Raw genomic sequence first — 25,106 nt, forward strand, 5'->3', positions numbered from 1 at the left:
CCCCACACATCTGATTGGGTTGCCCCAGCTACTCTGGGCAGCTTCCAACATATATAAAAACATCTTAAAACATCAAACATTAAACAAAACTTCCCTATACAGGATTGACTTCAGATGGCTCGGGGGTCAGATAACTCCATAACCTCCAACATTTCTCCAATGTAAATAGGGACGTCCTAAGGAAAAGTGTTGCTCGGTCCCTGCTCCTGCCAACCTAGCAGTTCGAAAGCACATCAAAGTGCAAGTAGATAAATAGGTACCAATCCGACGGGAAGGTAAACGGCGTTTCCATGTGCTGCTCTGGTTCGCCAGAAGTGGCTTAGTCATGCTGGCCACATGACCCGGAAGCTGTACGCCGGCTCCCTCGGCCAATAAAGCGAGATGAGCGCCGCAACCCCAGAGTCGGCCACGACTGGACCTACTGGTCAGGGGTCCCTTTACCTTTACCTAAGGAAGAGTGGGACATTCCGATATCAAATCAGAAACCGGGACAGCTTCTCTAAATCAGGGACGTCCCTGGAAAAAAGGAACATTTGGATCTGATTAGATGGTTGCCTTTCCTCTTTGGCTGAAGCTTTTTCCTATCCTCATCCTAGGAGATTCTACAGCAGGTGGGCTTCTGTGTGTTAAGCCACTGTTAAAAGCACAGGAACAATTAAAAACTATTAAACTATTAAAAAATAATAATAAGCAGGTGCACAGGCCATTTGTGACTACAGAATCACACTTTGCAGACGATCAGAGGCACTCTTGTCCATTAGCACTTTCCATGTTTCAGGGAATGGCTGACATTCCAAACTAGTTCAGCAAACTGAACGCACATTAGCAGAAAAATGAAGTTAAGGTGTCCCTGGCCTTCACATAAATAAATACCTAGACAGAAGTCAGGCCCTGAAGCATGTTCTGTGTCTGGAGCACAGATCCCCAGGCAATTCCTGACCCCTGCCACAGAATGTTCTCCCACATGCTCTCTGTATGAAAGATTCATGCATTGGCAAACATGCTTGAGGCACACAGGAGAGAGAGAGAGAGAGAGAGAGAGAGAGAGAGAGAGAGAGAGAGAGAGAGAGAGAGAGAGAGAGATCTGGCAGCAGTCACTACAGCTGAGCTCAAGGCATCATAGGCTGGTGAATAGTGCCACCTGCTGGGGCCTCCTGGCCTTGCATCAATATCAATGAAGTGTAAAAATGGGTGTGATGGTGGTGGAGAGAGAAGCCAATCTGCAGTTTGTGATGGTCTTAAAATGGAGTGAAGGGGCTGCTGTGCAGACTTACAGGACGATCCTGCGCATGTTTGTTCTCAAGGAAGCCTTGCTGTGTACAATGAGGCTTCCTCCCAGGGAAGTGTACTTAGGACTGGAGCCTAAGGCAGCAGCTCTCAACACAATTACCTGGCAGCAAGCCGCACTGAACACAAGGAGACTTACGTAACTTCTGAGCAAAGAAGAACAGGCTTGCACTGTTAGAGTGCAATCTGATATATATATATATATATATATATATATATATATATATATATATATATGTCTGCTCTGATATTTATATTTTCCTTAATCTAAGGCACTTCTGTATGTTAGTCTCCCCAATATATGCAGCGCTAGGCACACTTTTGGCACACACCACTTGGCTGGAAAACTGCATGGCAAAATTCAGAGAAGTGCAGATATCAAAGGAAGGCTTTGTTTCAGGCCACAGATTGTTTCAGGAAGTGCAAATGACATAGATTCACCTTTAAATGCGAACCAAATCAAATACTCCCTGATCCCCAGCGAGGCACATTCCCAGGTAAGTGGGTATAGACTTTCAGTTTGTTCTTAATTAAGCACATCTTGCTGCAAAAAGATCTCGGGTTGCAGTACCCAGGGCTGCAGGAAGAGAGAAATGCTTTGAACATACAAGTTATTCACTTAAAAAGCTGGTTCGATTGAAGGTGCCATCGTTTTATTACCAACTGTTGGCAACAAAAGCGGATTAAATGTTCTACTGGCACTCTCTAAGGTTTGCCTTTACACCTTACGTTTGTTAAATATTTTATATGCATGCCTAAATTAGGAGTTTTCAAATATGTTCATTGTGCAAGTGAGCAGCTTACCTACTGAGTGCCTACTACAGGTGATGTGGTTTAACTTTCTTCCCCACAACTCTTCCTATCCACTGGTAATAATAATAATAATAATAATAATAATAATAATAATAATAATAATAATTTTTATTTATGCCCTGCCCTCCCCAGGCAAGACCGGGCTCAGGGCAGCTAACACCTGATATAAAAACAAATTGATTGAAATACAACTTAAAAACAAGATTAAAATACAACATTAAAACATTAAAATACAGCCTCATTTCAATGGAAACTCAAATCAAAAACTTTTTTGGGGATGGAAACGTCAAGTCTTCACCAAGGCTAACTATCCAGACTGGTTCTTGCCACTTAGAGCTCTTGCCACTTTTAAGTAGAGATTTATTGTTTTTTGGTCCACTCTGTGTTCTTTGCATGCAGCGCCTCTTCCGTTCCACTGCAGTTCATCTTCTGCCAAAAAGCTACGTTATTCATTTTGCAGTCCACTGTGACATAATCACGTAACATATGTTGTTGTTGTATTATTTCCCCCCATACGTTTCCATGCAAAGGAAACACAATGTGATCGGGAAAGGATGCAATCCATTAAGTATCAATTGCGGACTGAAAGCAACAGCAGCGAATGCCATTTGCAGTCAGAAGATTGATTGCCATTCAGGACACAGGGCTGATAAGTAAACTTCAGCAATTTCTGCTCCTGTTTCCATTAAAATTCTCTGTAGGCTAGGCTATTAAAGGCAAATAGAGCTCTGGTGTTGTGGCAACAACAGTCCATCAGTCTTAGTCCTAGATAAGGGCAGTACTTCTGTCCCAGTTGCACCCAGTGCCCCCCCCCAGTCCAGCAACCTGTGGGAAACTTGCAAGAAGAACCCGAGTGCAAGAAACCATTCCACTTTTGTGGTTTCCAGTAACTGGTATTCAGAAGCATTTCTGACTCCAACCATGGAGGCAGAGCGTAGCCATCAAGGTTAGTAGCCACTGGTAGCTTTTCCCTCCATGAATTTTCTTTTAAAGCCATCCTAATTGGTGGCCACCGTTGCTTCCAGTGGGAGAGAGTTCCATAGTCCAACAATGCATGAAAAAGTATTGTATTTGTCCTGACTCTCCCAACATTCCATTGGATGCCCCTGAGTTCAAGTGCTCAGAAAGAGGCGGCATCTGAAGGGTCGCAGGTTCTCTATAAGAATGTAAGCTATACATTTGTTGAGTCTGTGTGTGCAGCTGATAACCCTGCGAAACAGCCCTGGCTTGAATGAAGTTCTGGGCAATGAGCATTCACACATGCACCTTTCCCTTTGCAGTTCAATGACCCCTTGCATTCCCCTGAAGCACCGCAGAGAAAGACTCTGGAGAAAATGACCACACATCCATACTAGGGCCAGGGCCTTTTCAGTATTGGCCCTGACTTGGTGGAACGCTCTGTCACAAGAGACTAGGGCCCTGCAGGACTTGACATCTTTCTGCAGGGCCTGCAAGACAGAGCTGTTTCGCCTGGCCTTTGCTTTGTACTCAGTCTGACCCTTATGTTTTCCCTCCCCTTATGGTTTTGATCTATGGGCTACTTTTAAAATGAGGCTGCATTTTAAATTGCATTTTATCCTGTATTTTAAATTGGTGTTGTTTTTTTCCTAGTATGATTTTGTTGTAATTTTACTGGTGTTAGCTGCCCTGAACCTGGCTCTGGCTGGGAAGGGCAGAGTATAAATAAAAAAATTTTATTATTATTATTATTATTATTATTATTATTATTATTATGCCAGAGACATGGAAGGTCCCTAGTAAATGGTAGAGCACTGAAGTGGCCCGTCCTGTTTCATTGCCCGAGGCAACATGTGAGGGTGCTGCCCTGCCACCAAATTCTCCCTTACTTGTGTTTTTGGCGGCTCCCACAAAACAGCGGCTGGGGGTTCAGTCTAGAACCTGCAAGTGCACAAGCTCTCTTGAGATTTCAGTGAGATCTTGAGAGTTCTTGCTGGGAACTTCTTCACCACTGGCAGAGGTAGCAGGGCCTGCTGGGTGCCCACAGGGGTGCTGCCGACCATCCAAGTGTCCCTATTTTCCAGGGACGGTCCCAGATTTACAGAAGCCGTCCCAGTTTCTGATATGATCTTGGAATGTCCCGCTTTTCCTTAGGACATCCCTGTTTTGATTGGAGAAATGGTGGAGGGTATGGAGTTACACGAGCCCCGAGCCAAGGAGATAAGTAACTATACAACCTTTAGAAGACACCTGAAGGCAGCCCTGTATAAGAAACTTTTTACATGTTTAAAGTTTTATTATGTTACTATATATGTTGGAAGCTGCTCAGAGTGGCTGGGGCAACCAAGACAGATAGGCGGGATATTATTATTATTATTAAATAGGATGGTTATGTAAGCTTTCAGAATACAGTGGTATACCTCAGGTTACATACGCTTCAGGTTACAGACGCTTCAGGTTACAGACTCCGCTAACCCAGAAATAGTGCTTCAGGTTAAGAACTTTGCTTCAGGATGAGAACAGAAATCGGGCTCCGGCGGCACGGCAGCAGCAGGAGGCCCCATTAGCTAAAGTGGTGCTTCAGGTTCAGAACAGTTTCAGGTTAAGAACGGACCTCCGGAATGAATTAAGTACTTAACCCGAGGTACCACTGTATTTAGAATTAGCTAAATTGACAGATATAATAAGACAAAAACCAAAAAGTGAAGTGAAAACGGAATGGGAGTACCTAAACGAATACCTTAAAAGCCAAAGTTCAAAGGACAGAAATCTGGCTGAGTCTGGAATAACCTTGTGAAGTGAAAGGAGAAGAAAGAGGGATTTATATCTAGATGCCAGGATAGAGAGGATAAGGAAAACAGGAAGATACAATGAGAAGTAAAGGAGGTGCTGTGGGATTGGTGGAAGTCAATGTTTGTTTTCCTTTTTAGTGTTTATATTAATAATTTGTAAGATTTGGGTTTGTTTTTCATAAGCTTGTTTTTGTGTTTTGTGTATTGTTATTTTTCATTTTGTTGTTGTTGTGTGGAAAATACTAATAAAATTTACTATTTTTTTTAAAAAAGGATGTCCCTATTTTCATTGGAGAAATGTTGCGGGGTACGGTGCTGTGTCTTCGGGTTCTGCCGCCCGAGGTGGCTACCTCAGCCTGTCTCATGGGTGAGCCCCTCCCTTGTAGAGCACATGCTATAGCATGCATGCAGACATTCCTAACCCTTGACATCTCTAGTGATGGAAGACAACTCTGCCCGAGTCCCTAGAAAGTTGCTGCCAGTTTTAATAGATGGACCCATGACCTGCTTCCAAAATAAATAGATATCCAGGTTTGCTTAGGCTGCGTCATTTGTACTGCTTTTATCCTTGGACGGTGTCATCCCTGTCCCTTTCCGGCCAGCTGATGTCACTGTTGCCGTGTGATTTCTCGCACTGACTCATCCTCCTCACACCTTTCCAACAAAGAAAGCTCCTCTCTGCGGATCTTGCAACCGCACTGGCACCATGACATCGCACAGCCAGCAGGCCTGCCTGCAGAATGCGCACCACCAGCTGGTTTGACAGTGAGCGGCTATTTATTTATAGAGGAGGCAACCGTCTCATTCTTGCGGCCAGAGGATTGCGCAGCTTGGTTTGTGCCGGGCGGCAAGCGGCGGAAAGGGCCATTGGAATCGTCACACAGGCTGCACTGTTGCAAAGCATTCCAATACACATTGACAGGTGGACAGAAGGTTTTATTACTCTCTCCCCAGCACTCACTTTTCTTCCAGAGAAGGCAGGGCAAGATATTTCTCCTTCATTCATTTTGTACTCTCCGTGTCCTGCAATTTCTGAGTCATTGTTGGCATCATTTTTGTATGCTTTGTTTTGCAGGTTTTTTTTAAAAAAACAGCAGGACTATAATCAGTGCTCCCCCCTCCCTCTCTCTCCAGGGTATGCAATACTGGCACCTAATTTTGTTATTGTTAAAAAGTGTGATACAATGGTACCTCGGGTTACAGACGCTTCAGGTTACAGGCGCTTCAGGTTACAGACTTCGCTAACCCAGAAATAGTACCTCGGGATTAAGAACTTTGCTTCAGGATGAGAACAGAAATCGTGTTGCGGCAGCAGGAGGCCCCATTAGCTAAAGTGGTACCTCAGGTTAAGAACAGTTTCAGGTTAAGAACGGACCTCCGGAACGAATTAAGTTCTTAACCCGAGGTACCACTGTATTTACTGTTACAACTTCGTGGTGAGTACCTGCCCCTATTTTTCTAGAAATAAAACACTGATTATAATGCATTGTTTACAAAACGAGAACACACCTTTTCACCAGAATCATGCCAACAATGCAGTTAAAGAGTGTGTGTGTTTATGCATGTAGCTGGAAAAGATAGAAGGCTAGGGGGAAGTAAAAAATAAATAAACCAGAAACTAGTCGTACTGTAGGCACAATGCAGTCTTTACAGGCATCCAAATGGCCTTGAGGAGGATGTAATTCCCACGCAGGAAGTTATCCTGGGATTCATCTATTAAACTGCAGGGGGTTTGTGGACAAGGCAGCCCCAGCCACATCTTTACCTGCCCATCCCATGCCTGAAGGCAGGCTGAGGTCCCCGTAATGGCCTCCGCTGTATTCCAGCCTGCAAAAGTGCCCCAGAGGCAGCTCTGGCTTTCCATAGGCGATTGGACAAGTGGTTATTTATGAGGCTGTAGTAAATGGCATTTTGTGATATGGCTGCTTGTTTCTTTCTTTAATGGAAAACAACAACACTGGGACTCTGAGGATTCTTTTCAAAGCCTGCAGCAGGCTGCAAATCAATGCCTGCACAAAGGCACGTGCTGTGAGATGTCACTCTTTGGTTGACAGGCAGACGGAGCTGCAAGATTTTGTTGATTTTATTCGTTCATTTCGCAATATTTATATGCTGCTTGATTGTCGCAAACCCTCAAAGCGGTTTACATAAAGAACAAAACAATAAGATTATTACCAAATGAAGACAGCTAGAAACAGCTATCCTAAATAAAATATCCTGGGAGTTGCTCGCTTGTCTGCATCCTTAGGAGTCTCCAACTAGCTACCACGCGGTGTTGCAGCCTTAATTCTTGCAATGCCATTCCTATAGAATGAATAACACATATTCAGCCTGAGACCTTATTTCTGAAACACGCGGCTGAAATCGAAAAGGCTGCGCTCAGAAGTCCTCTGCGTGCACACAATTTTTTGAAGAGCACCTGCTCTGCATTGAGGGTTCAACCCTGACATCTCCAGATAGGGACTGCCCACTGCCCGAAACCTTGGAGTTCTGCTACCAGCCAGTGTGGACAGTTCTGAGCTTAATAGACAGATGGCTTGACACAGTAGAAAACGTCTTCCTACGTTTTGATGAGACACGAGTGAGGGTGGGTAGAGACATTGCTCAGGCTCTCACCTCTGCTTTTAGCAAGTTTGACACCCGTTAAAAATCAAGGGGTGGAGCTTTTTGCAGGAGGGGGCTAAACTGAGCCTACAAAGCTCCCTTAAAATAAATGCTCTTTGCTCCGATGGTCCCAATACATTTTGCTGCTGAGGTATAGGACAAGATGGTGCCCCCTGCTTTCTACACAAAGGAGCTGCCTAGAGTGGAAGTTGAATCTCACTTCAATACTGGCAAACAGCTAGTAGGCTGCCCCTGCTGCTCCTCAACATTTGCTGCCTGAGGCAGTCACCTTACTCTGCCTAATGTTCAGGCCGGCCTTACTGACAAGACGTGGTTTCTAAGGATCACAGGTGGGCATTGTCTCCCACCCCTGAAGCCTCAGAGCCTTTGGCTGGAGGGTAGAACCCAGGGCTTTGCACATGAAAAGCATGTGCTCTGCCACAAAGCTACAGGCCCCTTTCCCCCTTCCTTCACTTGCTGCAGATCATGTTTCAGTGCCAGAGTAAACAATGGGCAGCCTATGCTTCCCCCAAAGGGGGTATAGAGAAATGAACAAGAGCAGGAAGGGTAATTGGCACATGAACACTATGAGGAAGAAGTTTCTTCGGAGGGCAGACAGCAGATCAGAACCAGGAGGTGACCTCCTTTGTTCGCAGTGTCAACTAGACTTGAGAAATCCTCTTAAATCTGCCTCTCCGGCTCCTCTTTCAACATCTGCAGACTAGACCTTCTTGATTTCAGCATAATCTGATTTGGATTCTTCTGAAGTGGGTTCCGGTAAACATTTCAGTTCACCAAAGTTGAGAGATGCGTAATGCAACTCTTCGGGGTCGTTGGACATTTGGTCGGGGAATTCGTCAAACTTCTCTTGATCTTCAGGAGCGCCGTTGCCTTCGTCTGGATTAGGGACAGTGAGGCTGTTACGCTGTCGGTGAAAAACAACAAGCAAACATTATGCAAAACCCAGGATTGAGCTACTTTAAAGCTTATCCATAACCTGGACTGCGAAACTTAAGAACAAAGAGCTTCTCCCTCCCCCAAATCTTGAGCACTTTCTTCCTTCTTTGCTTTATTTCTAACCTTAAAAGGCCCTCAGAGCTTTTTCCTTTCAAATTAGAAACAAACAAAACCCAAGTTTCATCTCTGTGAATGAATGAAGGGATGCATGGTAATCTGAGCCCATGGGGATGTATACAAGCCCCATTCCCAGTGTCCTTATGTCTGCCTTTGCTCAGTCCCTGACTTTCCTCGTATTGCTCCAGGAACCTATAAACCTTTCCTTGAACACAAGTGGAATGATTTCTGTCCGGAGTTGGGAACTTTTTCCCCCATCCAAGGGACACATGCCTTGTGGGAAGCCCTTTGTGGGCTGCATCCCAGTGGCGGGAGTGTAAAAAATGTGTGTAACCATTCTCCAGCCCGACAAGCAAGGTGAAAATTCACAGTTCAAGGAAACATCCCAGCCAGGAAAACTCACTACAGGAGGGTGAAGAGCTGTGAGATGCATGAGTTGGGTCAATGGGGCCTGGGCAGAGTTCCAGGGGAGGAGGAAGGGGGCAGTGGGGGCGGGTTGCCCCAGGTGTCACCACTGAGGGGGGTGACAAAATGCCGGGCAGCACTCACCACGGGGACTGCAGTGCGCCTGAGCCACGTGTCTCTCCTGGGAGTGGCGCAATGGCTTGGACACCCTCAGGCTGCCCCAAATGGTCTGCCCACTGCCTCCCCCCCCCCCAGCTATAGGGCGGCTGAGTGGGAGGAGGCAGGCAGACTCCTCAGTGGACCCGCGGAGCGTCCTGCCCTGGCTTGCCCCTCCCCATGGGCGGCTGGCCCCGCCCCTGGATGCAGGGCACACACGCCACCCCAGGCACCCAATCGGCTTGCTCTGCCACTGCAGAGTCCCAAGGGGCTTGGAGGGCCACATTCAGCCTTCAAGACTGAGTTTCCCCTCCCTGCAACGTGCAATCTGATAAAGCAGGGTCCCCCATTGTTCAAGGGATTCAACTGCAAATGTGGCATGAAGCCTTTCAATATTGTGTGGGAATCCCTTGCAGATAACCACAGCACCTGGAGGCAGGCAGTCAGGTTGTATATCCACAGCAGTGACCAACAGTAATGACCACTGGGAGGAGTACAGAGAGAAGAAATGCTGTTCGTTGCATCTGCAGCATCAAACAACCAGACGCCTTCATCTTCCCCAGCTGCAGCAAAACATGTCTCTCCCCTATCGGTCCCTACAGCCACAGCAGGCGCTGTAATTCTCCCAATGGTTTGACTTCACCCTCAAAGGCTTACTCTTTCATCATCTCCTGAGACAGACGGATGCCCACCAAAACTCCCTATGGAGGTCTTCTCTATGCAGCACGAGGAAGGTCAGGGGTTGAGCAGGGACGGGGGGGGGTGTATATGAAAATGATGACTTTGGGGAGGGGAGGGGAGGCTGGCATTTGCAACTGCCACCACCGCCCTCCACCCTGCCTGAACACAACTTTGGACTGAATGCTATCAATGTGCTGATGTGGACTTTTTAAACGTGACAGCTGAGAGGCAGGTGCTACAGACCTTGACATCTGGGGAAAGCTTGCTGTGGACGTGAGTCAAGGGCTTTGCGATAGATTCTGAGGCAGTCAAAGGTTTTCTGTCCTTTGGGTACCTGCAGAGAGAAATTTCATCCCCTTTTCATTTAACTGACCTCACGCCACCTCCAGTTGGCTCATGCCACTCCTCAATCCATTTTTCTTTTTAATGTCCAGAACATGCAGGGACAGGAGTGCTGAATCTTAGCATTGTCCTAAGCTGCAGTGGTGTAAGTTGGTGGAGGCTGGTCTCTTAGGGCAATCCCAGTCAGCCCCCACTTGCCTGCCTTCTTACTTACAAACCTGGCACCAGCCACCACTGGTGGAAGTCAAAACTTGCAATGCTTGGTATGCACAGATGAGAAACTCCAAGTTCTTCCCTTGTTACAGGAGCTGTTCCAGACACTCACCAGCTGCATTCATACAGCAGTTCCTTCTATTTCCTCCGCATTTCCCCAACCATTAATTTTTGCATTATATTTGAGCTTTCACATGATCTGTAAGCCACTCCCAGACTTTAGCCGACTATAGCACAAGTTTAGTGCTCATTTCTCAGTTATTTCCAAAAACATCTTTTTTTGCAGAAGCAAAAAACACGAAAGTAAGCTCTGGACTTTTGCTATATTCTGCTATATTTCTAGAGGTGATACACACAAGCATAATGCAGAAATTAGCAGGGAAATGTTGGGAGAGCAGAATAGACTGCCATGTGAATGCAGCCACCATCTCCCCAAGGAAATGATCTCATGTCTCTTTTAAGTGTTGTACAAGCCCTAAACCCTGACACCATGCCTGCTATTCTTCATGTACCAAAGGAGATGGGGAACCCTAAAAGATTCCACCTAAACATTAGGAAGAACTTCCTGACAGTAAGAGCTGTTCGACAGTGGAATTTGCTGCCAAGGAGTGTGGTGGAGTCTCCTTCTTTGGAGGTCTTTAAGCAGAGGCTTGACAACCATATGTCAGGAGTGCTCTGATGGTGTTTCCTGCTTGGCAGGGGGTTGGACTCGATGGCCCTTGTGGTCTCTTCCAACTCTATGATTCTATGATTCTATGAGATGGCTTAGCCCCAGATTGTGGGGGACAGATGACGCTGGAATCAAGGCTATGTACATCACAATCTGGTCCTATGCATGTTATTCAGTAGTGAACCCAGATTTCAAAGAAATCACAAAATCATAGAGGTGGAAAGTGTGTTCTGGATCGCAGCCAGAAAGAGACAGACAGAAATTCCTGACATCATAAACAAAGAGCTGGAGGAGATGAGGAGAGAGGTTACATGTATATAGAAGCAAAATTTGGGAAGTTTTGATTCGGCTACAAAAGTAGTTGAGATTGTAAGTGACCAAGAAGATTAAAAGACGGTTAGAAGAGAACAATGATGAATCAGACAACAGGGTGAGAGAAATGTTCAAGTCAAGAGGCTTACCTGAAGTGGATGGAGAAAATTTAGCAGAAGACCTGGAAAAGATTATTGGCTAGTTTAGTGGGAAGCCTTGTGAATGAGCAATGCTGTTTTAAGCAGCTCTGAGAACTAACAGTGTATATTCTTAGAAACATGAGGTGCCTTGGTTCGGTTTCAGAACCACAATTCCAAAGGTGCTGCTATGCAAACAAAATGGAATACCCATACAAAGAATCTGCTTATCACTTTGACTGGGGATTACTTTGAGATAAGAGAGAAAGTGAGGAAAATTCTTAACAGATAAAGTAACCAAAGAAAACAAGAACCAAGGAACAAGAACCAAGGAAACTTGGTTCTCAAATTTAATCCATTCAGGGAGTCCGTTCAACTCCCCAAACGGTTCGAAAACCAAGGCACAGCTTCCGATTGGCTGCAGGAGCTTCCTGCACTCAGTCGGAAGCCATGTTGGACGTTCAGCTTCTGAAAAACGTTCACACACCGGAACACTCACTTCCGGGTTTGCAGCATTCAGCGGCCGATTTGTTCGGGAGCCAAGCCTTTCGACTACCAAGGTACCACTGTATACGGATAACATTTTAAGGTTCTGTTTTGATAGAAATGGTTTTAGGGGGGGGGAATTAATTGAAAACTTTGCAGTGATTTCCTGGAATTGTTCGAAAGATTATTCATGGGTATGCTCTGTGTTCAGATAAATAAGACAAACAAGATAGCACAGCAAATGCTGCACTAGTAATCCTCCCACTGATAGAGGAAAATCATTTGCAGTCATGTAGTATATTACTTTCTTCTACTTTCTTCTATGGGGACAGATCTACTCTCTTACCCCAGGCGCATTGCCTGAATGCAAACATGACAGAAGTGTCTTTTGACCCTATGACATGCACTGTCATAGTCCTCAGTCCTTTGGTCCAGTAGGGAGAGAAGGAGAGACAGCTTGGGGACTTGCCTGCACCTCTGTACACCGCTGGAAGATGGAGGAGCAGGACTCTGTTATGCCTCCCCGTATCTCACCATGCTTGGGCCCATGGTACAACTTCCTTGCACCTGTTGTATAATTCCCCACCTGCTTCCTGTTGCAGTTTTCTTGGGGGACGCTGCTTCGTGAAGGCAAATGGGGCACTGCCCCACCAGCCTCAGTCTGATCTCAGCCAGGCCCCCCCCCCACCTGCCTTCTTACTTACAAACCGGTCCATTGGCAGCCAGCTTCCTCCTCCCTGAGGAACGCGCGTGGCGCTGTGGTCTAAACCACAGAGCCTAGGGCTTGCCGATCGGAAGGCCGGCAGTTCGAATCCCAACGACAGGGTGAGCTCCCGTTGCTCGGTCCCTGCTCCTGCCAACCCAGCAGTTTGAAAGCACCCCAAAAAGTGCAAGTAGATAAATAGGTACCGCTTCGGCGGGAAGGTAAACGGCATTTCTGTGTGCTGCTCTGGTTCGCCAGAAGTGGCTTAGGCATGCTGACCACATGACCCGGAAGCTGTACGCCGGCTCCCTCGGCCAGTAAAGCAAGTTGAGCGCCACAATGCCAGAGTCGTCTGTGACTGGGCCTAACAGTCAGGGGTCCCCTTTACCCCCCCTTCCTCCTCCTTACTCTCAGTGCTGCCTTTGTAGAACTCATCAGGACAAAAGTAGAATTAGTTGGCTCCTCCCACCCTGGGCTCTGGCTCCATCTTTTTGTTGGGCTCCCTGCCTGCCCCCCTACTGGTTTATGTATTTAATTGGGGCATGGAGATTTCAGGCTTGTGAGTTCTATTTGGGATTTGATTGGTTTGGGGGTTTTTTTTGCTAGAACCACAATGTTTAATACTAGAGGTGTTACTAGGACCACAAGATACAGCAACTGAAGCCTTGTGCAAATAGTTGCTTCAAATGGGACAATATAGAATTAACAAACAGGGTGTCTCTGAGCACATGCAGATCCCAATAACATGTCTTCAGCACCGGAACCAAGCTTACAGTCCTGCTACACAAGAATCCATTCCAGGTTTTCCTCTCAGGCTTTCTTCATCCCAGCAGTTTAATTTAGAAGGCAGTTGCAATTCGATGGTGGCTAGGGCTGCCTTTTTATTGTTACAGTAATTAAAATAACTGGGAGTCTGAAAACCCTGGTGATCTACTGCAAATCACCCGGAGATTTACTAGAAGATCCTGATTTACTTTCTGCCTTCTCCTGGGTTGTTACATAACACGATAAGTAAGGGAAAATTTCTCTCTCTCTCAAAAGGTATGCAAGGAAAGTAAGACTATGTTAATAATTCAGGAAATGCATATTGATTTAGGCTAAAGGCACCAGAATTCATTACAAAATTAAAATCGAGGGAGACATTTTCATCTCCAGTTACTACTGTGTCAAACAATCTGCATGCAGGGGAAACAAGCCAACTTGGATTTTTGCAATGTAAAATACGTTGTAGTCTATCAATATATTGACAAGGAAGGGAGAATCTTGATGATGGAGGATTTATTCCTGAGCGAAACTAATGCTTCTGTGGGCTCACGCACCAAATCACAAACAGGAGAGAAAGAGGGAAGGAAGTTTGGAAAACGAGGTCGATATTTTATTAGACTTCACAGAAGGAGACACTTTGATAGGTCAAGAAATGAAGAGTGCTACGGGTCACTTATGTTGGCAGATTGGGTCAGAGTAATGTTTATAACACTTCATGCTCCTAAAGTGTTTAATAAAGGTGTACAATGTTTCTTAAGCAAGCGAGGCCTCGAAGACTCCAACTTTGTAGACATTAGGCTCGCTGCTTCAATGTACATAAGGAAGCCTTTTTAAAAATCAATAAAATACATTATTTTAAAAAATGAAGCATTCCTGCTTTGCAGGGGGTTGGACTAGATGACCCTTGGGGTCCCTTCCAATTCTAAAATTCTATGATTCTAAAAATTGGAGGATGCATTTAGTAGAGCAGATGCAGAAGGTCCCTGGTTCAGTCTATGGCTTAGCCTTCTTCAACCTGGTGCCCATCAGAAGCTGCTTTCGACCAAGTGATAAACACTGGTCAGTCTAGCTCAGTATCATCTACCTGACAAGTAGCAGCTATTCAGGGTTCCAGGCAGGGAGTTTTTGCCAGCCCAGCCTGGAGATGCCAGAGACTGAACCTTCACTACTGAGCTGTAATTCCTCTCCATCAAGTCCCTCATCCTCCAGCCAGCTTGTTCAAGGGTCAAGGATGATGGGGGCTGAAATCGAACAACATAAAGAGGGCATCAAGTTGTGGAAAGCTGCCCTAGGCCCTCCAGATTTTTTTAGTAAAAATAGGATCTCAAGCAAGAGCACTAGGAAAGGACCCTTCCTTCTGAGAGTCACTGCCAGTCAGAATACAGGTAAAAGGTAAAGGTAAAGGACCCCTGGACGGTTAAATCCAGTCAAAGGAGACTATGGGGTTGCAGCGCTCATCTTGCTTTTCCAGCCAAGCTTTCCGGGTCATGTGGCCAGCATGACTAAACTGCTTCTGGCGCAATGGAACACCGTGACCAGTGCCAGAGCGCACTAAAACGCTGTTTACCTTCCCATTGCAGCGGTACCTATTTATCTACTTTGCACTGGTGTGCTTTTGAACTGCTAGGTTGACAGGAGCAGGGACAGAGCAACAGGAGCTCACCCTGTCACAGGGATTCAAACCACCAACCTTCTGATCGACATTCCCAAGAGCAGGCATAGGCAAACTCGGCCCTCCAGATGTTTTGGGACTACAACTCCCATCATCCCTAGCTAACAGGACCAGTGGTCAGGTATGATAGGAGTTGTAGTCCCAAAACATCTTGAGGGCCAAGTTTGCCTATGCCTGCCCAAGAGTCTCAGTGGTTTACACCACGGCACCACCCGTCCTTCTTGTCAGAATATAATGCGAGGCTAAATAGGTCAGTGGCCAAGTTTGGACAATCAAATCCTGACTCAATAAGCCAAGAAATGCAATGAGCTGCATGCAGTCCCTTTGCCCTCATTTTGCTGCCCTCCCATACAGAACATAAGAAGAGCTCTGCAGGATCAGGCCCAGCATCCCAGCATCTTGTTCTCACAGTGGCTGACCGGATGCCTATGGAAAGTCCACAAGCAGGATCCAAGCACAAGAGCACAATCCCACTCCTGTGGTCTGCAGTGGAAGTAGAACAGGAGAGGAGGTGTTCAGCTAACCATGGTTCCCGTGACTTCTGCACCAGGAAACCATGGTTAATGGCTTCCAAACAACCAGGGTATGTAGCCATGGGTGAAAAGTTGACTTATGAAACGAATCTTGTTTCAGTTTCCCCAGTTTGGACTTAACAGAAAGCTGTAATTAATGCTTCTTGCATTCGCCCTCTGCTTGTGCAGAACACAAAGAGATAAAGAAGAACTCTGCTGGATCAGAGCAAAGACCCATCTAGTCCAGAATCCTGTTCTCACAATGGCCAGCCTAATGCTTTTGGGAAGCCTGCAAGCAAGACTTGAGCACAACCACCCTCTTCTCCCTTGTGATAGCCAGCAACTAGGATTCAGAGACATTCTGTCTCCAAGAACAGAAGAGTTCTAAGTCAGGGTATGATTGCGTAAACCAGGTTGAGCAGTAAGGCAGATTTCATAAGTCTTATTTCTTCCCCACATAAGAAATAGCTTTTGCCAGCTTCCCAATAGATGCCTCAGTATATAAACCGACTGCAACACATTTAACTTGATCAATTATAAATAAGAGCAACTTTGCTCGAGGAAATTAAATAATTTGTTACTGTCAGACAACAAGGTTGCGTACTGATGAACTAAGGGGATTTTTCAGACTTAATAATACTCCCGAGAAGAATAAACTAACTGTATGAGAAACTAATAAAGCCTATATGTGGAGGGATTCATAACAGTTTCTTCATACTTGAATTAAAGGAGAAAGAGGCAGAGGGAGGGAAGAATATATTAGCGAGACTGAGATGTTGCAAACGGCGGATAGACAAAAGAGGAAGAGGTCAGCTTCCGTAGGAAATACAAAGGATGCTTGTGCAACAAATCTTAAAGATACATGGTTGATGGGCTAAAAAGTTGAAACGGGTCAATAAAAACAGTATAAGTGACATCTGAATGTGTGTTTTTGTACCTTTTTAGGCTGCTTTGGTATTGTGCAACCCCACAGCCTGCTGACCCCCCAAAATTTTTTGAAGCAGGGATGCACTTAATCTTGGGAGCACACCTGCCTGACATGGTGGAAGTTGATAGAAACAGTACACCTAGAGCAAGCCTCTCTGCCTCACATCTGCCTTTGCACCTCCATCCCCCTGCTGGCTGCTTTCCCCAAGGTGGTTTATTTTATTTGGGTCCCTAGGAGAGGCAGAGCGGCTGGCTGGAGTTGGCATTTGGGTTGGCTCGAATGCTCAGAAAGCCTCCTCGGGGCTTTCATTGAGGGCTGATCCACCCTTCTTCTAGCCCCACTGCTTTCTCCTGGAGAAGACCTCTCCCAATCAGAGCAAACATCATTTGGGGTTTTCTCCGGATTGACGTTTGCTCCGATTGAGCACTAGAGAGCAGGTTTTCCCTGGGAAAGAAGTGGGGAAAGGGGGAAACCGCTCTGACCCGTGGTATCTAGGCATGGGACAAGCAGAAGTGTGCATGAGTCCAAAGTGTTGCGATTAAGGCAACGACGCTTGCAATAAATTGCCTGAACCAGCGAGGGGCAGTAGGCAGAAAGGTAACTTCCAGTTGTCTTATGCCAAAAAATCATGGGTTTTCTAGGCATAGGTCCAGGAGGTTTTGCCTTTGCCCTGACTCCTTCCCCCAGAAAACCTGTTCTTTAGTGCTGAATCGGAACAAACAGCAATCTGCAGAAAACCTGATTGCCATTTGTTCCGATTCAGCGCTAAGTCACAGGTTTTCCCCAGGCGAAAGCAGCAGGGCAAACAGAGGTGTGGATGAGCCCCTAGTCTTCCCTCGGTGATTCCTTCTTAAATAACAACCTGCAGATTGTGTTTTCTCATCAGGCTTTACGTCCTTCCTCCTGCTTCTTCAATCAGTTACTGTTCGTGTTACCCCTTCCTTTGGTTAGGGTTGCCATATTTCAAAAAGTGAAAATCTGGACACAGAAATTGTTGAGCATTTTTGGCAAAGGTGGGGGGGGGGGGCAAGTTGTTGAGCCATTATGATCAGGAGCCAGTTGTCAGAGATAGTCTTATCTTCCTGAACTTCTCTCATCCTCTTTTAAAACCATCTAAGCAAGGAGGAGGAGAAAGAGAGAGAAAGCCAACCAACTTTCTCCCCACCATGGCTAATTTTATGAGGGGGAAACCCATTCACAGGGAAGGGGTGTCTGTGGCCCTCCCAATGTTTCTCGCATGGCCAGTGGTCAGGGGTGATGGGAAGTGGTGTCCAATGTCTTATGGAGGTTAATAATAATAGTAATAATAATTTATTATTTATGCCCCACCCATCTGGCTGATTTTCCCCAGCCATTCTTTTATGTGGTCCCGGCGGTCACTCCCAGTCACCAGTCCAGCTGCCGCATTCTGGATTAATTGCAGTTTCTGGATCACCTTCAAAGGTAGCCCCAGGATCCCATATGTTCCCAAATGCTGTGCTTCCCATGTGCTTCAGTATAGCGCAAACTCTTTGCACGAGGGGTTGGGAACCTCATATTTAAACCAGCCAGATGGGTGGGGTATTATTATTATTATTATTATTATTATTATTATTATTATTATTAATATTATTATTATTCATGCTCCCTTATGGGCAGTTCTTCGGAGCCCACATACCAGTACAAAAAAAAGCACATTTATATATTACGTGCATTACTTTTGTTGACTAACATTTTGCCCCGTCTTTAAATATGCACAAATTCCTAACAAAGGCTAGCAAACCCAACTAATGAAAAGCCAAGGAAATAATAGCAAAACTGTAATAACAGAATGTATTCCATGCACACACACTAACCCAGGGATGGGGAATAGAGCAGCCGTTGGCTCTGGGACCAGATACCTGCCTAATCTGGGCTATTTTACATGCTTCCTGACCTCCTGGGCTGAGAGCTCACGCTCCTCCCCACCTGTGCACCCCAATGGCCGCTGCAAAAACCTGACAATTCCCAGGCTTCAAATCAGCAGACTGATTGCTGGACAATAGTCATTTGCCAGCAACAGCGGCACTTGCTAGGGTGACACCAAGCGGCTGTGTCATGCCTGATCGGTCTCCCGGAGGAAAGATGAGTGTCTGGAAAGCTCTGCAGAGTAGGCCAGCATAAACACACAGTTTTTTGCAAGCCAAAAAAGCACCACCGCCATCCACCTTCCATGAAGGTGCAAGGCGGTGATTGGCTTGGAGTCTGCTCAGCCACAACATTGGTGTTGACGTTTCAACATACTGCCAACGACAGCATTGGGCCCTCCCTCCTGCAGAACATAGTACCGAACCAAAAAATTCACTCCAGGTGGAGCCTTCCTCTCCATCAACGTCCAGCGCAAAAGTGACTCCGCTCTCCTCAAGTACTACGGAAACAGACAGATGCTAACTGTTACTTACCTTCTGGAAATCAGAACGACGATGATAACAATCAGCATGACGACAGCCAACATGACGAGGGCACCCATTACGCCGCTGATTAGGTTCCTTTTCAGAGAGTCTCCTGTTGGTTCAGAGGAGAACAGGTCTGGTGAAGCCACAGAAAACCAGCTTCTCCATACCCACCCACCCCACATCTCAACCCAACGTTTGAAGTGACTTCATTCTGTTTGTCCCAAAGAGCTAAGAGAACCCAGGGCTATCAATAGGCAGAATGAGGCCAGTGCCTCAGGCAGAAAATGCTAAGGACATCAAAAGAGTATTGCTGGAACAGGACAATTGCCCAGTCAGGATCCTGCTCTCACATTGGCCACCCAGATGCCTCTGGGAATCTGGGAAGGAGGACCTGAGCACAAGAACTCTCTCCCCTCCTGTGGCTTCCAGCAAAGGGAAGCATTGCTGCAGCCATGGCAGGAAGGTGCTAAAAAGCTAAGGAGGGAGGAAGGCAGTGGTGGTAACCAGCAGCCAGAGGCGTAGCAAGGTCAGGTGATACCCGGTACAAAAATTTTCCCAGTGAGCTTTTTTTCAGGGATGGTACCCTAAAGTTGTTGACCTTTTTTTAGGGAGGGTTGGCCGTGAAACAGATACGCCCGCAGGGGTCGCAAATCCGACCGATGATCACATAACACTGTGTCAGCGCCACCCACAAAAAGCCAACCGCCCATAGGCGATCGCAGGGTTCAGCAACCTTTTTCAGCCGTGGGCCAGTCTACCGTCCCTCAGACCATATGGTGGGCCGGACTATCTTTTTTTGGGGGGGGCAGGTTGAACGAATTCCTATGCCCCACAAATAATCCAGAGGTGAATTTTAAATAAAATCACACAGTCTACTCATGTAAAAACACCAGGCAAGCTCCACAAATAACCCAGAGGTGCATTTTAAATAAAAGGACACATTCTACTCATGTAAAATCACACCAATTCCCTGACCGTCCGCAGGCCGGATTGAAAAGGCAATTGGGCCGCATCTGGCCCCCAGGCCTTAGGTTGCCTACCCCTGGGCGATCGCATAAAACTGTCCACCAGGGATGCGAGCACTGTCTGCTGGAGGGTGTGAATGCTACCCGCCAGGGGGTGCCAGTCTGATCATTGGGCATATTTGCACAATCAGCGGGCGAATTTTCACGACAACAATTGCACCAATTGTGAAAATCCACCCATCAGGGGTGCGAGCGCCACCACGACAATCCACCGGAGAGGATTTTGTCACACACACCCAGGCATGACACCCGAGGTGGACCACACACACCCCCACACCCCTTGCAATGCCCCTGCCAGCAGCGGCTGGTGCCCATCAAGTCACGTAACCCAACAGTGGGGGTTGCCAGAACCAATGACAGGCAGAACCATTTGAGTGTCCGTAATGAAGCAGGTAGGCAGGGAATAGCTGAGCTAGGTGGGGCTATGCCAGAGATGCCCCATGAAACAGCCTCCACTGGCTAATGGAGTCCCCAAGCAATTCCCCTTTGTAGATAGCAGAGCCATGCAATCCCCTAAGGTTGCCAGTTGCCTTCAAAAACCATGGAGGGAGATGTCCTCTTACTCTCTCCGAAATAGTAGTAGTAGTAGTAAAGGTAAAGGTAAAGGGACCCCTGACCATTAGGTCCAGTCGTGGCCGACTCTGGGGTTGCAGCGCTCATCTCACTTTATTGGCCAAGGGAGACGGCGTACAGCTTCCAGGTCATGTGGCCAGCATGACTAAGCCACTTCTAGCGAACCAGAGCAGCGCACAGAAACACCGTTTACCTTCCTGCCGGAGCGGTACCTATTTATCTACTTGCACTTTGACGTGCTTTTGAAGTGCTAGGTTGGCAGGAGCAGGGACCAAGCAACGGGAGCTCACCCCGTCACGGGGATTCGAACCACCGACCTTCTGATTGGCAAGTCCTAGGCTCTGTGGTTTAACCCACAGCGCCACCTGCATCCCTGTAGTAGTAGTAATATATTATTTATACCCCGCCCATCTGGCTGGGTTTCCCCAGCCACTCTCTGCGGCTCTCAACAGAATATTAAAAACATGATAAAACATCAAGCATTAAAAGCTTCCCTAAACAGGGAAAAGTTTCAACTGCATCTGTATGAGGAGTAAACCCTACACAGATACAGAGTGGAGTCCTTATTGCCTTGAAATTGTATTGCCTTGAAGTTGCCCAAGAAACAACAGAGTGAACTGATATGCAAGTCACTGGATCCATCTTCCCAACTATGGTGAGATGTATTGTATTTTATTTAAATCACAGATCCCCTCTAAATTTGCAGATAGGCATAGAAATTTACATATCTGAATTTTATGCAAATATGCCCTCGTTTGCAGAGATGCGCTTCTTCATTATTGGCTAATGCATCTGTGCCCACCCCAACTTCGGGGCCCACGCCTCTTCCAGTGAAATTCTACACATGCCTACTCAGAAGCAGGTGCCATTGAGTTCATACGAAGGAAGGGGGTGTCATAGAATTGTAAAGTGGGAAGGGACCCCAACGGTCATCTAGTCCAACCCCCTGCAATGCAGGAAACCCAAATAAGCATCCGATTGCAATCTTGGCCGCCACTCTGTTGCGACAGCTCTCCTACAGCAGCATCCACCACATGCATCTGCATCTTCCAGTGATCTGTCTAGCATTAAATGAGCGGTAATTGCCAGCATTATCCCCCATTAAAATAGCACTTAAAATCATTGTGATGATTTTAAAAGATCGAAGGCATTATCTCTTCAATTAAAAAATAAATACATGGAAGTACTGGCGATAATCTCTCCCCCTTCCCCTCCCCCCGGCTATTAGAAGAAAATAATAAACTTTTAATACTTCAGTACTAAATTATTCTAATGGCAATCATTTATCTCTAAAATTAAAGTTATTAACACAGATACACTTAATAAAAACCGCACTTGGGTTTGCCTGCAGGCCAGACGCCGAAAGCTCTTTAGGAGATTGGAGAGTGGATCGTAAAAGCCTCGTTTTGAAGCACGTGACAAGCTGGGGCTTCATTTCAGCCAGGGATCAGCCCCTAGGAGCTGCTTTCAAGGCCACAGGGTGTGAGTAAAGAAATGGGTGCCTCTGAACATGTGCAGAGTGCATTTCCCAGCCCACTGAGACAGAGGTGGGGAAAAGGTAAGTTTCCAGGCCAGTTGTTGCAGCTGCCAAGCAATTCCAAAGCCTGAGGCCTCTCTTTGTAGGAATTCATTGCCGCTCAGAATTGAAATAAGCTACTATCACCCTATCTTTAATGGACAGTTGGATTATGTCTTCATGCTCTGGCTGGCTCCTTTGGGGTGGGTTGGGGGGGTACAACCAAAAGGTAACCTTAATTCAATCGCTCTATCATTCTATGGAAGGATTGCAGGGGCAACCAGACCTGCAGGGGCAACCAGACCTACTGTTTTGGGACAGGGATCTGAGCACATACTGGAAATGTAGCTTTGCACAATTAAAACATGTTAAGGTTCTCTGGTGCCCTAATGCAACAAACCCACTTTTTAAACAACGGGCTACTTTTTGCAGTTGGGAAATTGATAGCGAAATGCACCCAGCAGAGTGGGGTGGATAAACATTTAACAGAAAGCTGTGTCAAGGCCCCACATGAAAATCAGGACTAAGGCTTGTTGTCCTATCAGTGCCCCATAAACAAATAAGAGCAAATGCTCAATAAAAACTGGGTGTAGTTAACTGTGTTAACTTCCCGTAAGCAAATCAGGATGAATGCTACATAAACAGTTCATCTGTAGCAGCTCTGTGTCCTCAATCTATTACCGTCCTGATAAATGCTGGATCTGAGTTCCGGTAAGTTCTGGATGAAAAAAAGCCCTGTATGTTTGTTAACACCCTCACACATTACTACAGAATTCTGCTGCGGTCTTTGACTATCTGAAAAGTATTCAATAAATATGGTGTTTTCACTTTTTCCTCCAAAAGTTGGGGTTTAAGCGAAGCATCAGTTGGCAATCCTGTATGTAATAATAATAATAATTTATTATTTATACCCCACCCATCTGGCTGGGCTTCCCCAGCCACTCTGGGCAGCTTCCAAAAGAAATATTAAAATACTGTAATACATCAAACATTAAAAGCTTCCCTAAACAGGGCTGCCTTCATGTAGTTTGTGAGTGTGCCTAGGCTGCCATACGACCAGGATTTCAAAGGCTTTCGGGGTGTCCTGGTTTTTACTTTTTGAAATACGGCAACCCTAAGTGTGGCTGCTATCTAAAGCAAGGCTTTAGGTAACTCTATTGGACCAATCTGCATCCCAGAGACTTACCTGAACTAGCCACGAAGAACTTCAAGGGAATCTGTCCACCGGGGTTGGTTCCAAGGCAGACAATATGCTGCTCTCCATCCAAGTTCCCTGTCAAGTGCAGAGTGCTGGTGACTTCTTCTGTCTTATTCCAGGAAGTGACCTTCATGGTCTCATCAGTGTAGTTCCCCTCCAAGTTCTTCCCATTCACTTGCCACTGAATTGTAGATGCAGGATAGGAGCAGATGGAACAGTTGCACTGGAATCCATTGTCATCTCTCCAGCATCGGGAATTATTCTGTTCACATGGCCTGGGGCTGTCTGGAAAAGGATGAAACAGAATGATCAGTGTCAGGATCTTGTGCCAGCCCTTATTCTAGTTTCCTCTTGCTCCAAGAAGGCCAGACTATTACAGTGGTACCTCGGGTTAAGTACTTAATTCGTTCCGGAGGTCTGTTCTTAAACTGAAACTGTTCTTAACCTGAAGCACCACTTTAGCTAATGGGGCCTCCTGCTGCAGCCACGCCGCCAGAGCACAATTTCTGTTCTCATCCTGAAGCAAAGTTCTTAACCTGAAGCACTATTTCTGGGTTAGCAGAGTCTGTAACCTGAAGCGTATGTAACCTGAGGTACCACTGTAGTTCCAACAGCAGCCCAATTGTCTTTTGGCTCTGTATACCATGTTGGCTATCCTCTCTACGCTGTAGCAGTGGGTATGGCTCTCAGGAAAAACCTGGGGATCCACTTTATGAATGCAAAGCATGTGCTCTAACAGTGAAGATGGATTTGAGTTTGTTAGTGTCTCTGGTAACTTCTCTCTCTTACATCATGGATGTTGGCAAACTGGATTTTTGAAAGGCAGAAATAACGTTAGAATTGGAGTTGTCAGAGATGCACAAGGGAAACTGCCTTTTAATGCTCAGGAACTTTGAAAAGCCTTTTTTGTATTATGGATTTTTTATATTATGGATGGATGTTCTGTATTATTTTATCAATAATATTGCTTAATACAAGGTTGTCATGGCCTTTGACTTGAACAATAAACTTATGAACTTGAGCCATCCATATCCTGGACCCATCTTGATATGGTTTCTGGCCCAGATACATCACTCTGGCTGCATTTGTGGCCCTAGCAGCTATTTTTCTTTTTCAATTTGAGATCAAGAGAGGCAAATTCCCTCTGCTAGGCCAGTAATTCCCAAAATGTGACCAGGAAAGCAAAATCAGATCTCTGAGCCCTGTGATTTTTCTGTGCGGTGGGAATAGAGAGCCTCTGGGCTAATCCACACTTACTCTTGTCCCTTTGCTTCCCCTGGGGGAAATAGCTCTTTACCACGCAATTGGAGCAAACGGCAATTTGGGTTTTCACTGAATTGACGTTTGCTCCGATTTAGCACTAAAGAATGGGTTTTCCCTGGAAAGGAGAGGGCCAAGGGAAAACCACTCACATGCCCTTCAAGTGTTGCAATTTCCCCTTCACATCCCAGAATTACAGAAGCCATCCCAGCTTCTGATTTGATCCTGGAATGTCCCATTCCCACCCTCTCTAGTGCCGCCGCCAAGCTCTGGAAGAAGGGTGAGTTGGTGCTTACAGCGGTCACTTGTAGCGTTGTTGTGCTCTGATGAGAGTCATCTGGCTCCTGCACGAGCATGGCACCCAAAGATGCTCCTGTGCGAACCAGCTAACTTGTGTGGCAGCGCAGCATCCAAAGACACACGTACTGATCTTCATGGGAGAGTATGCACTCAGACCTGTCCCTACAAAGCATGGGTCAAGCGGAAAACCACTCAGACCCATGTATTCTAGGCATGAGACAAGCGGGAGTGTGGACAAGCCGTATGTGTGTAACCAAGGCCTGTATGAAGTCTTCCTGACATGGAGTCGGGAAATTCAAAGGGTGATTCC

General features: G+C 46.3%; 1 protein-coding gene and 1 long non-coding RNA gene across 9 annotated transcripts in view; one reads left to right on the top strand and one right to left on the bottom strand.

Moving 5' to 3' along the window:
- The first annotated feature begins 3,809 nt into the window (after positions 1 to 3,809).
- On the top strand, positions 3,810 to 5,113 carry LOC310769271. Its single transcript, XR_014551594.1, has 2 exons — positions 3,810 to 4,472; positions 4,719 to 5,113. It is a non-coding gene; the product is annotated as an uncharacterized lncRNA (long non-coding RNA).
- A 1,713-nt stretch (positions 5,114 to 6,826) lies between these two features.
- The window catches only part of LOC310768692 (sialic acid-binding Ig-like lectin 13), a 31,530-nt gene continuing 13,250 nt past the window's right edge, over positions 6,827 to 25,106 (bottom strand). For 2 of the 8 annotated variants that reach the window (XR_014551367.1, XR_014551368.1), the window contains 5 exons: positions 23,225 to 23,521; positions 18,931 to 19,033; positions 11,457 to 11,488; positions 10,014 to 10,104; positions 6,827 to 8,379 (listed from right to left, as the gene is read on the bottom strand). Coding sequence is in view for 6 of the 8 variants with exons in the window: in XM_083627333.1 (XP_083483459.1) it covers positions 8,176 to 8,379; positions 10,014 to 10,104; positions 18,931 to 19,033; positions 23,225 to 23,521 (695 nt within the window). In the remaining 2 variants the exon portion in view is untranslated. The remainder of the gene's footprint in view (positions 8,380 to 10,013; positions 10,105 to 11,456; positions 11,489 to 18,930; positions 19,034 to 23,224; positions 23,522 to 25,106) is intronic. The other 6 variants (XM_083627333.1, XM_083627332.1, XM_083627337.1 and 3 more) reach the window with 3 other exon arrangements.

The sequence above is a fragment of the Podarcis filfolensis genome (assembly GCF_964270895.1).
Source record: "Podarcis filfolensis genome assembly, chromosome: 8".
In the NCBI taxonomy this organism is placed as follows: Eukaryota; Metazoa; Chordata; class Lepidosauria; order Squamata; family Lacertidae; genus Podarcis; species Podarcis filfolensis.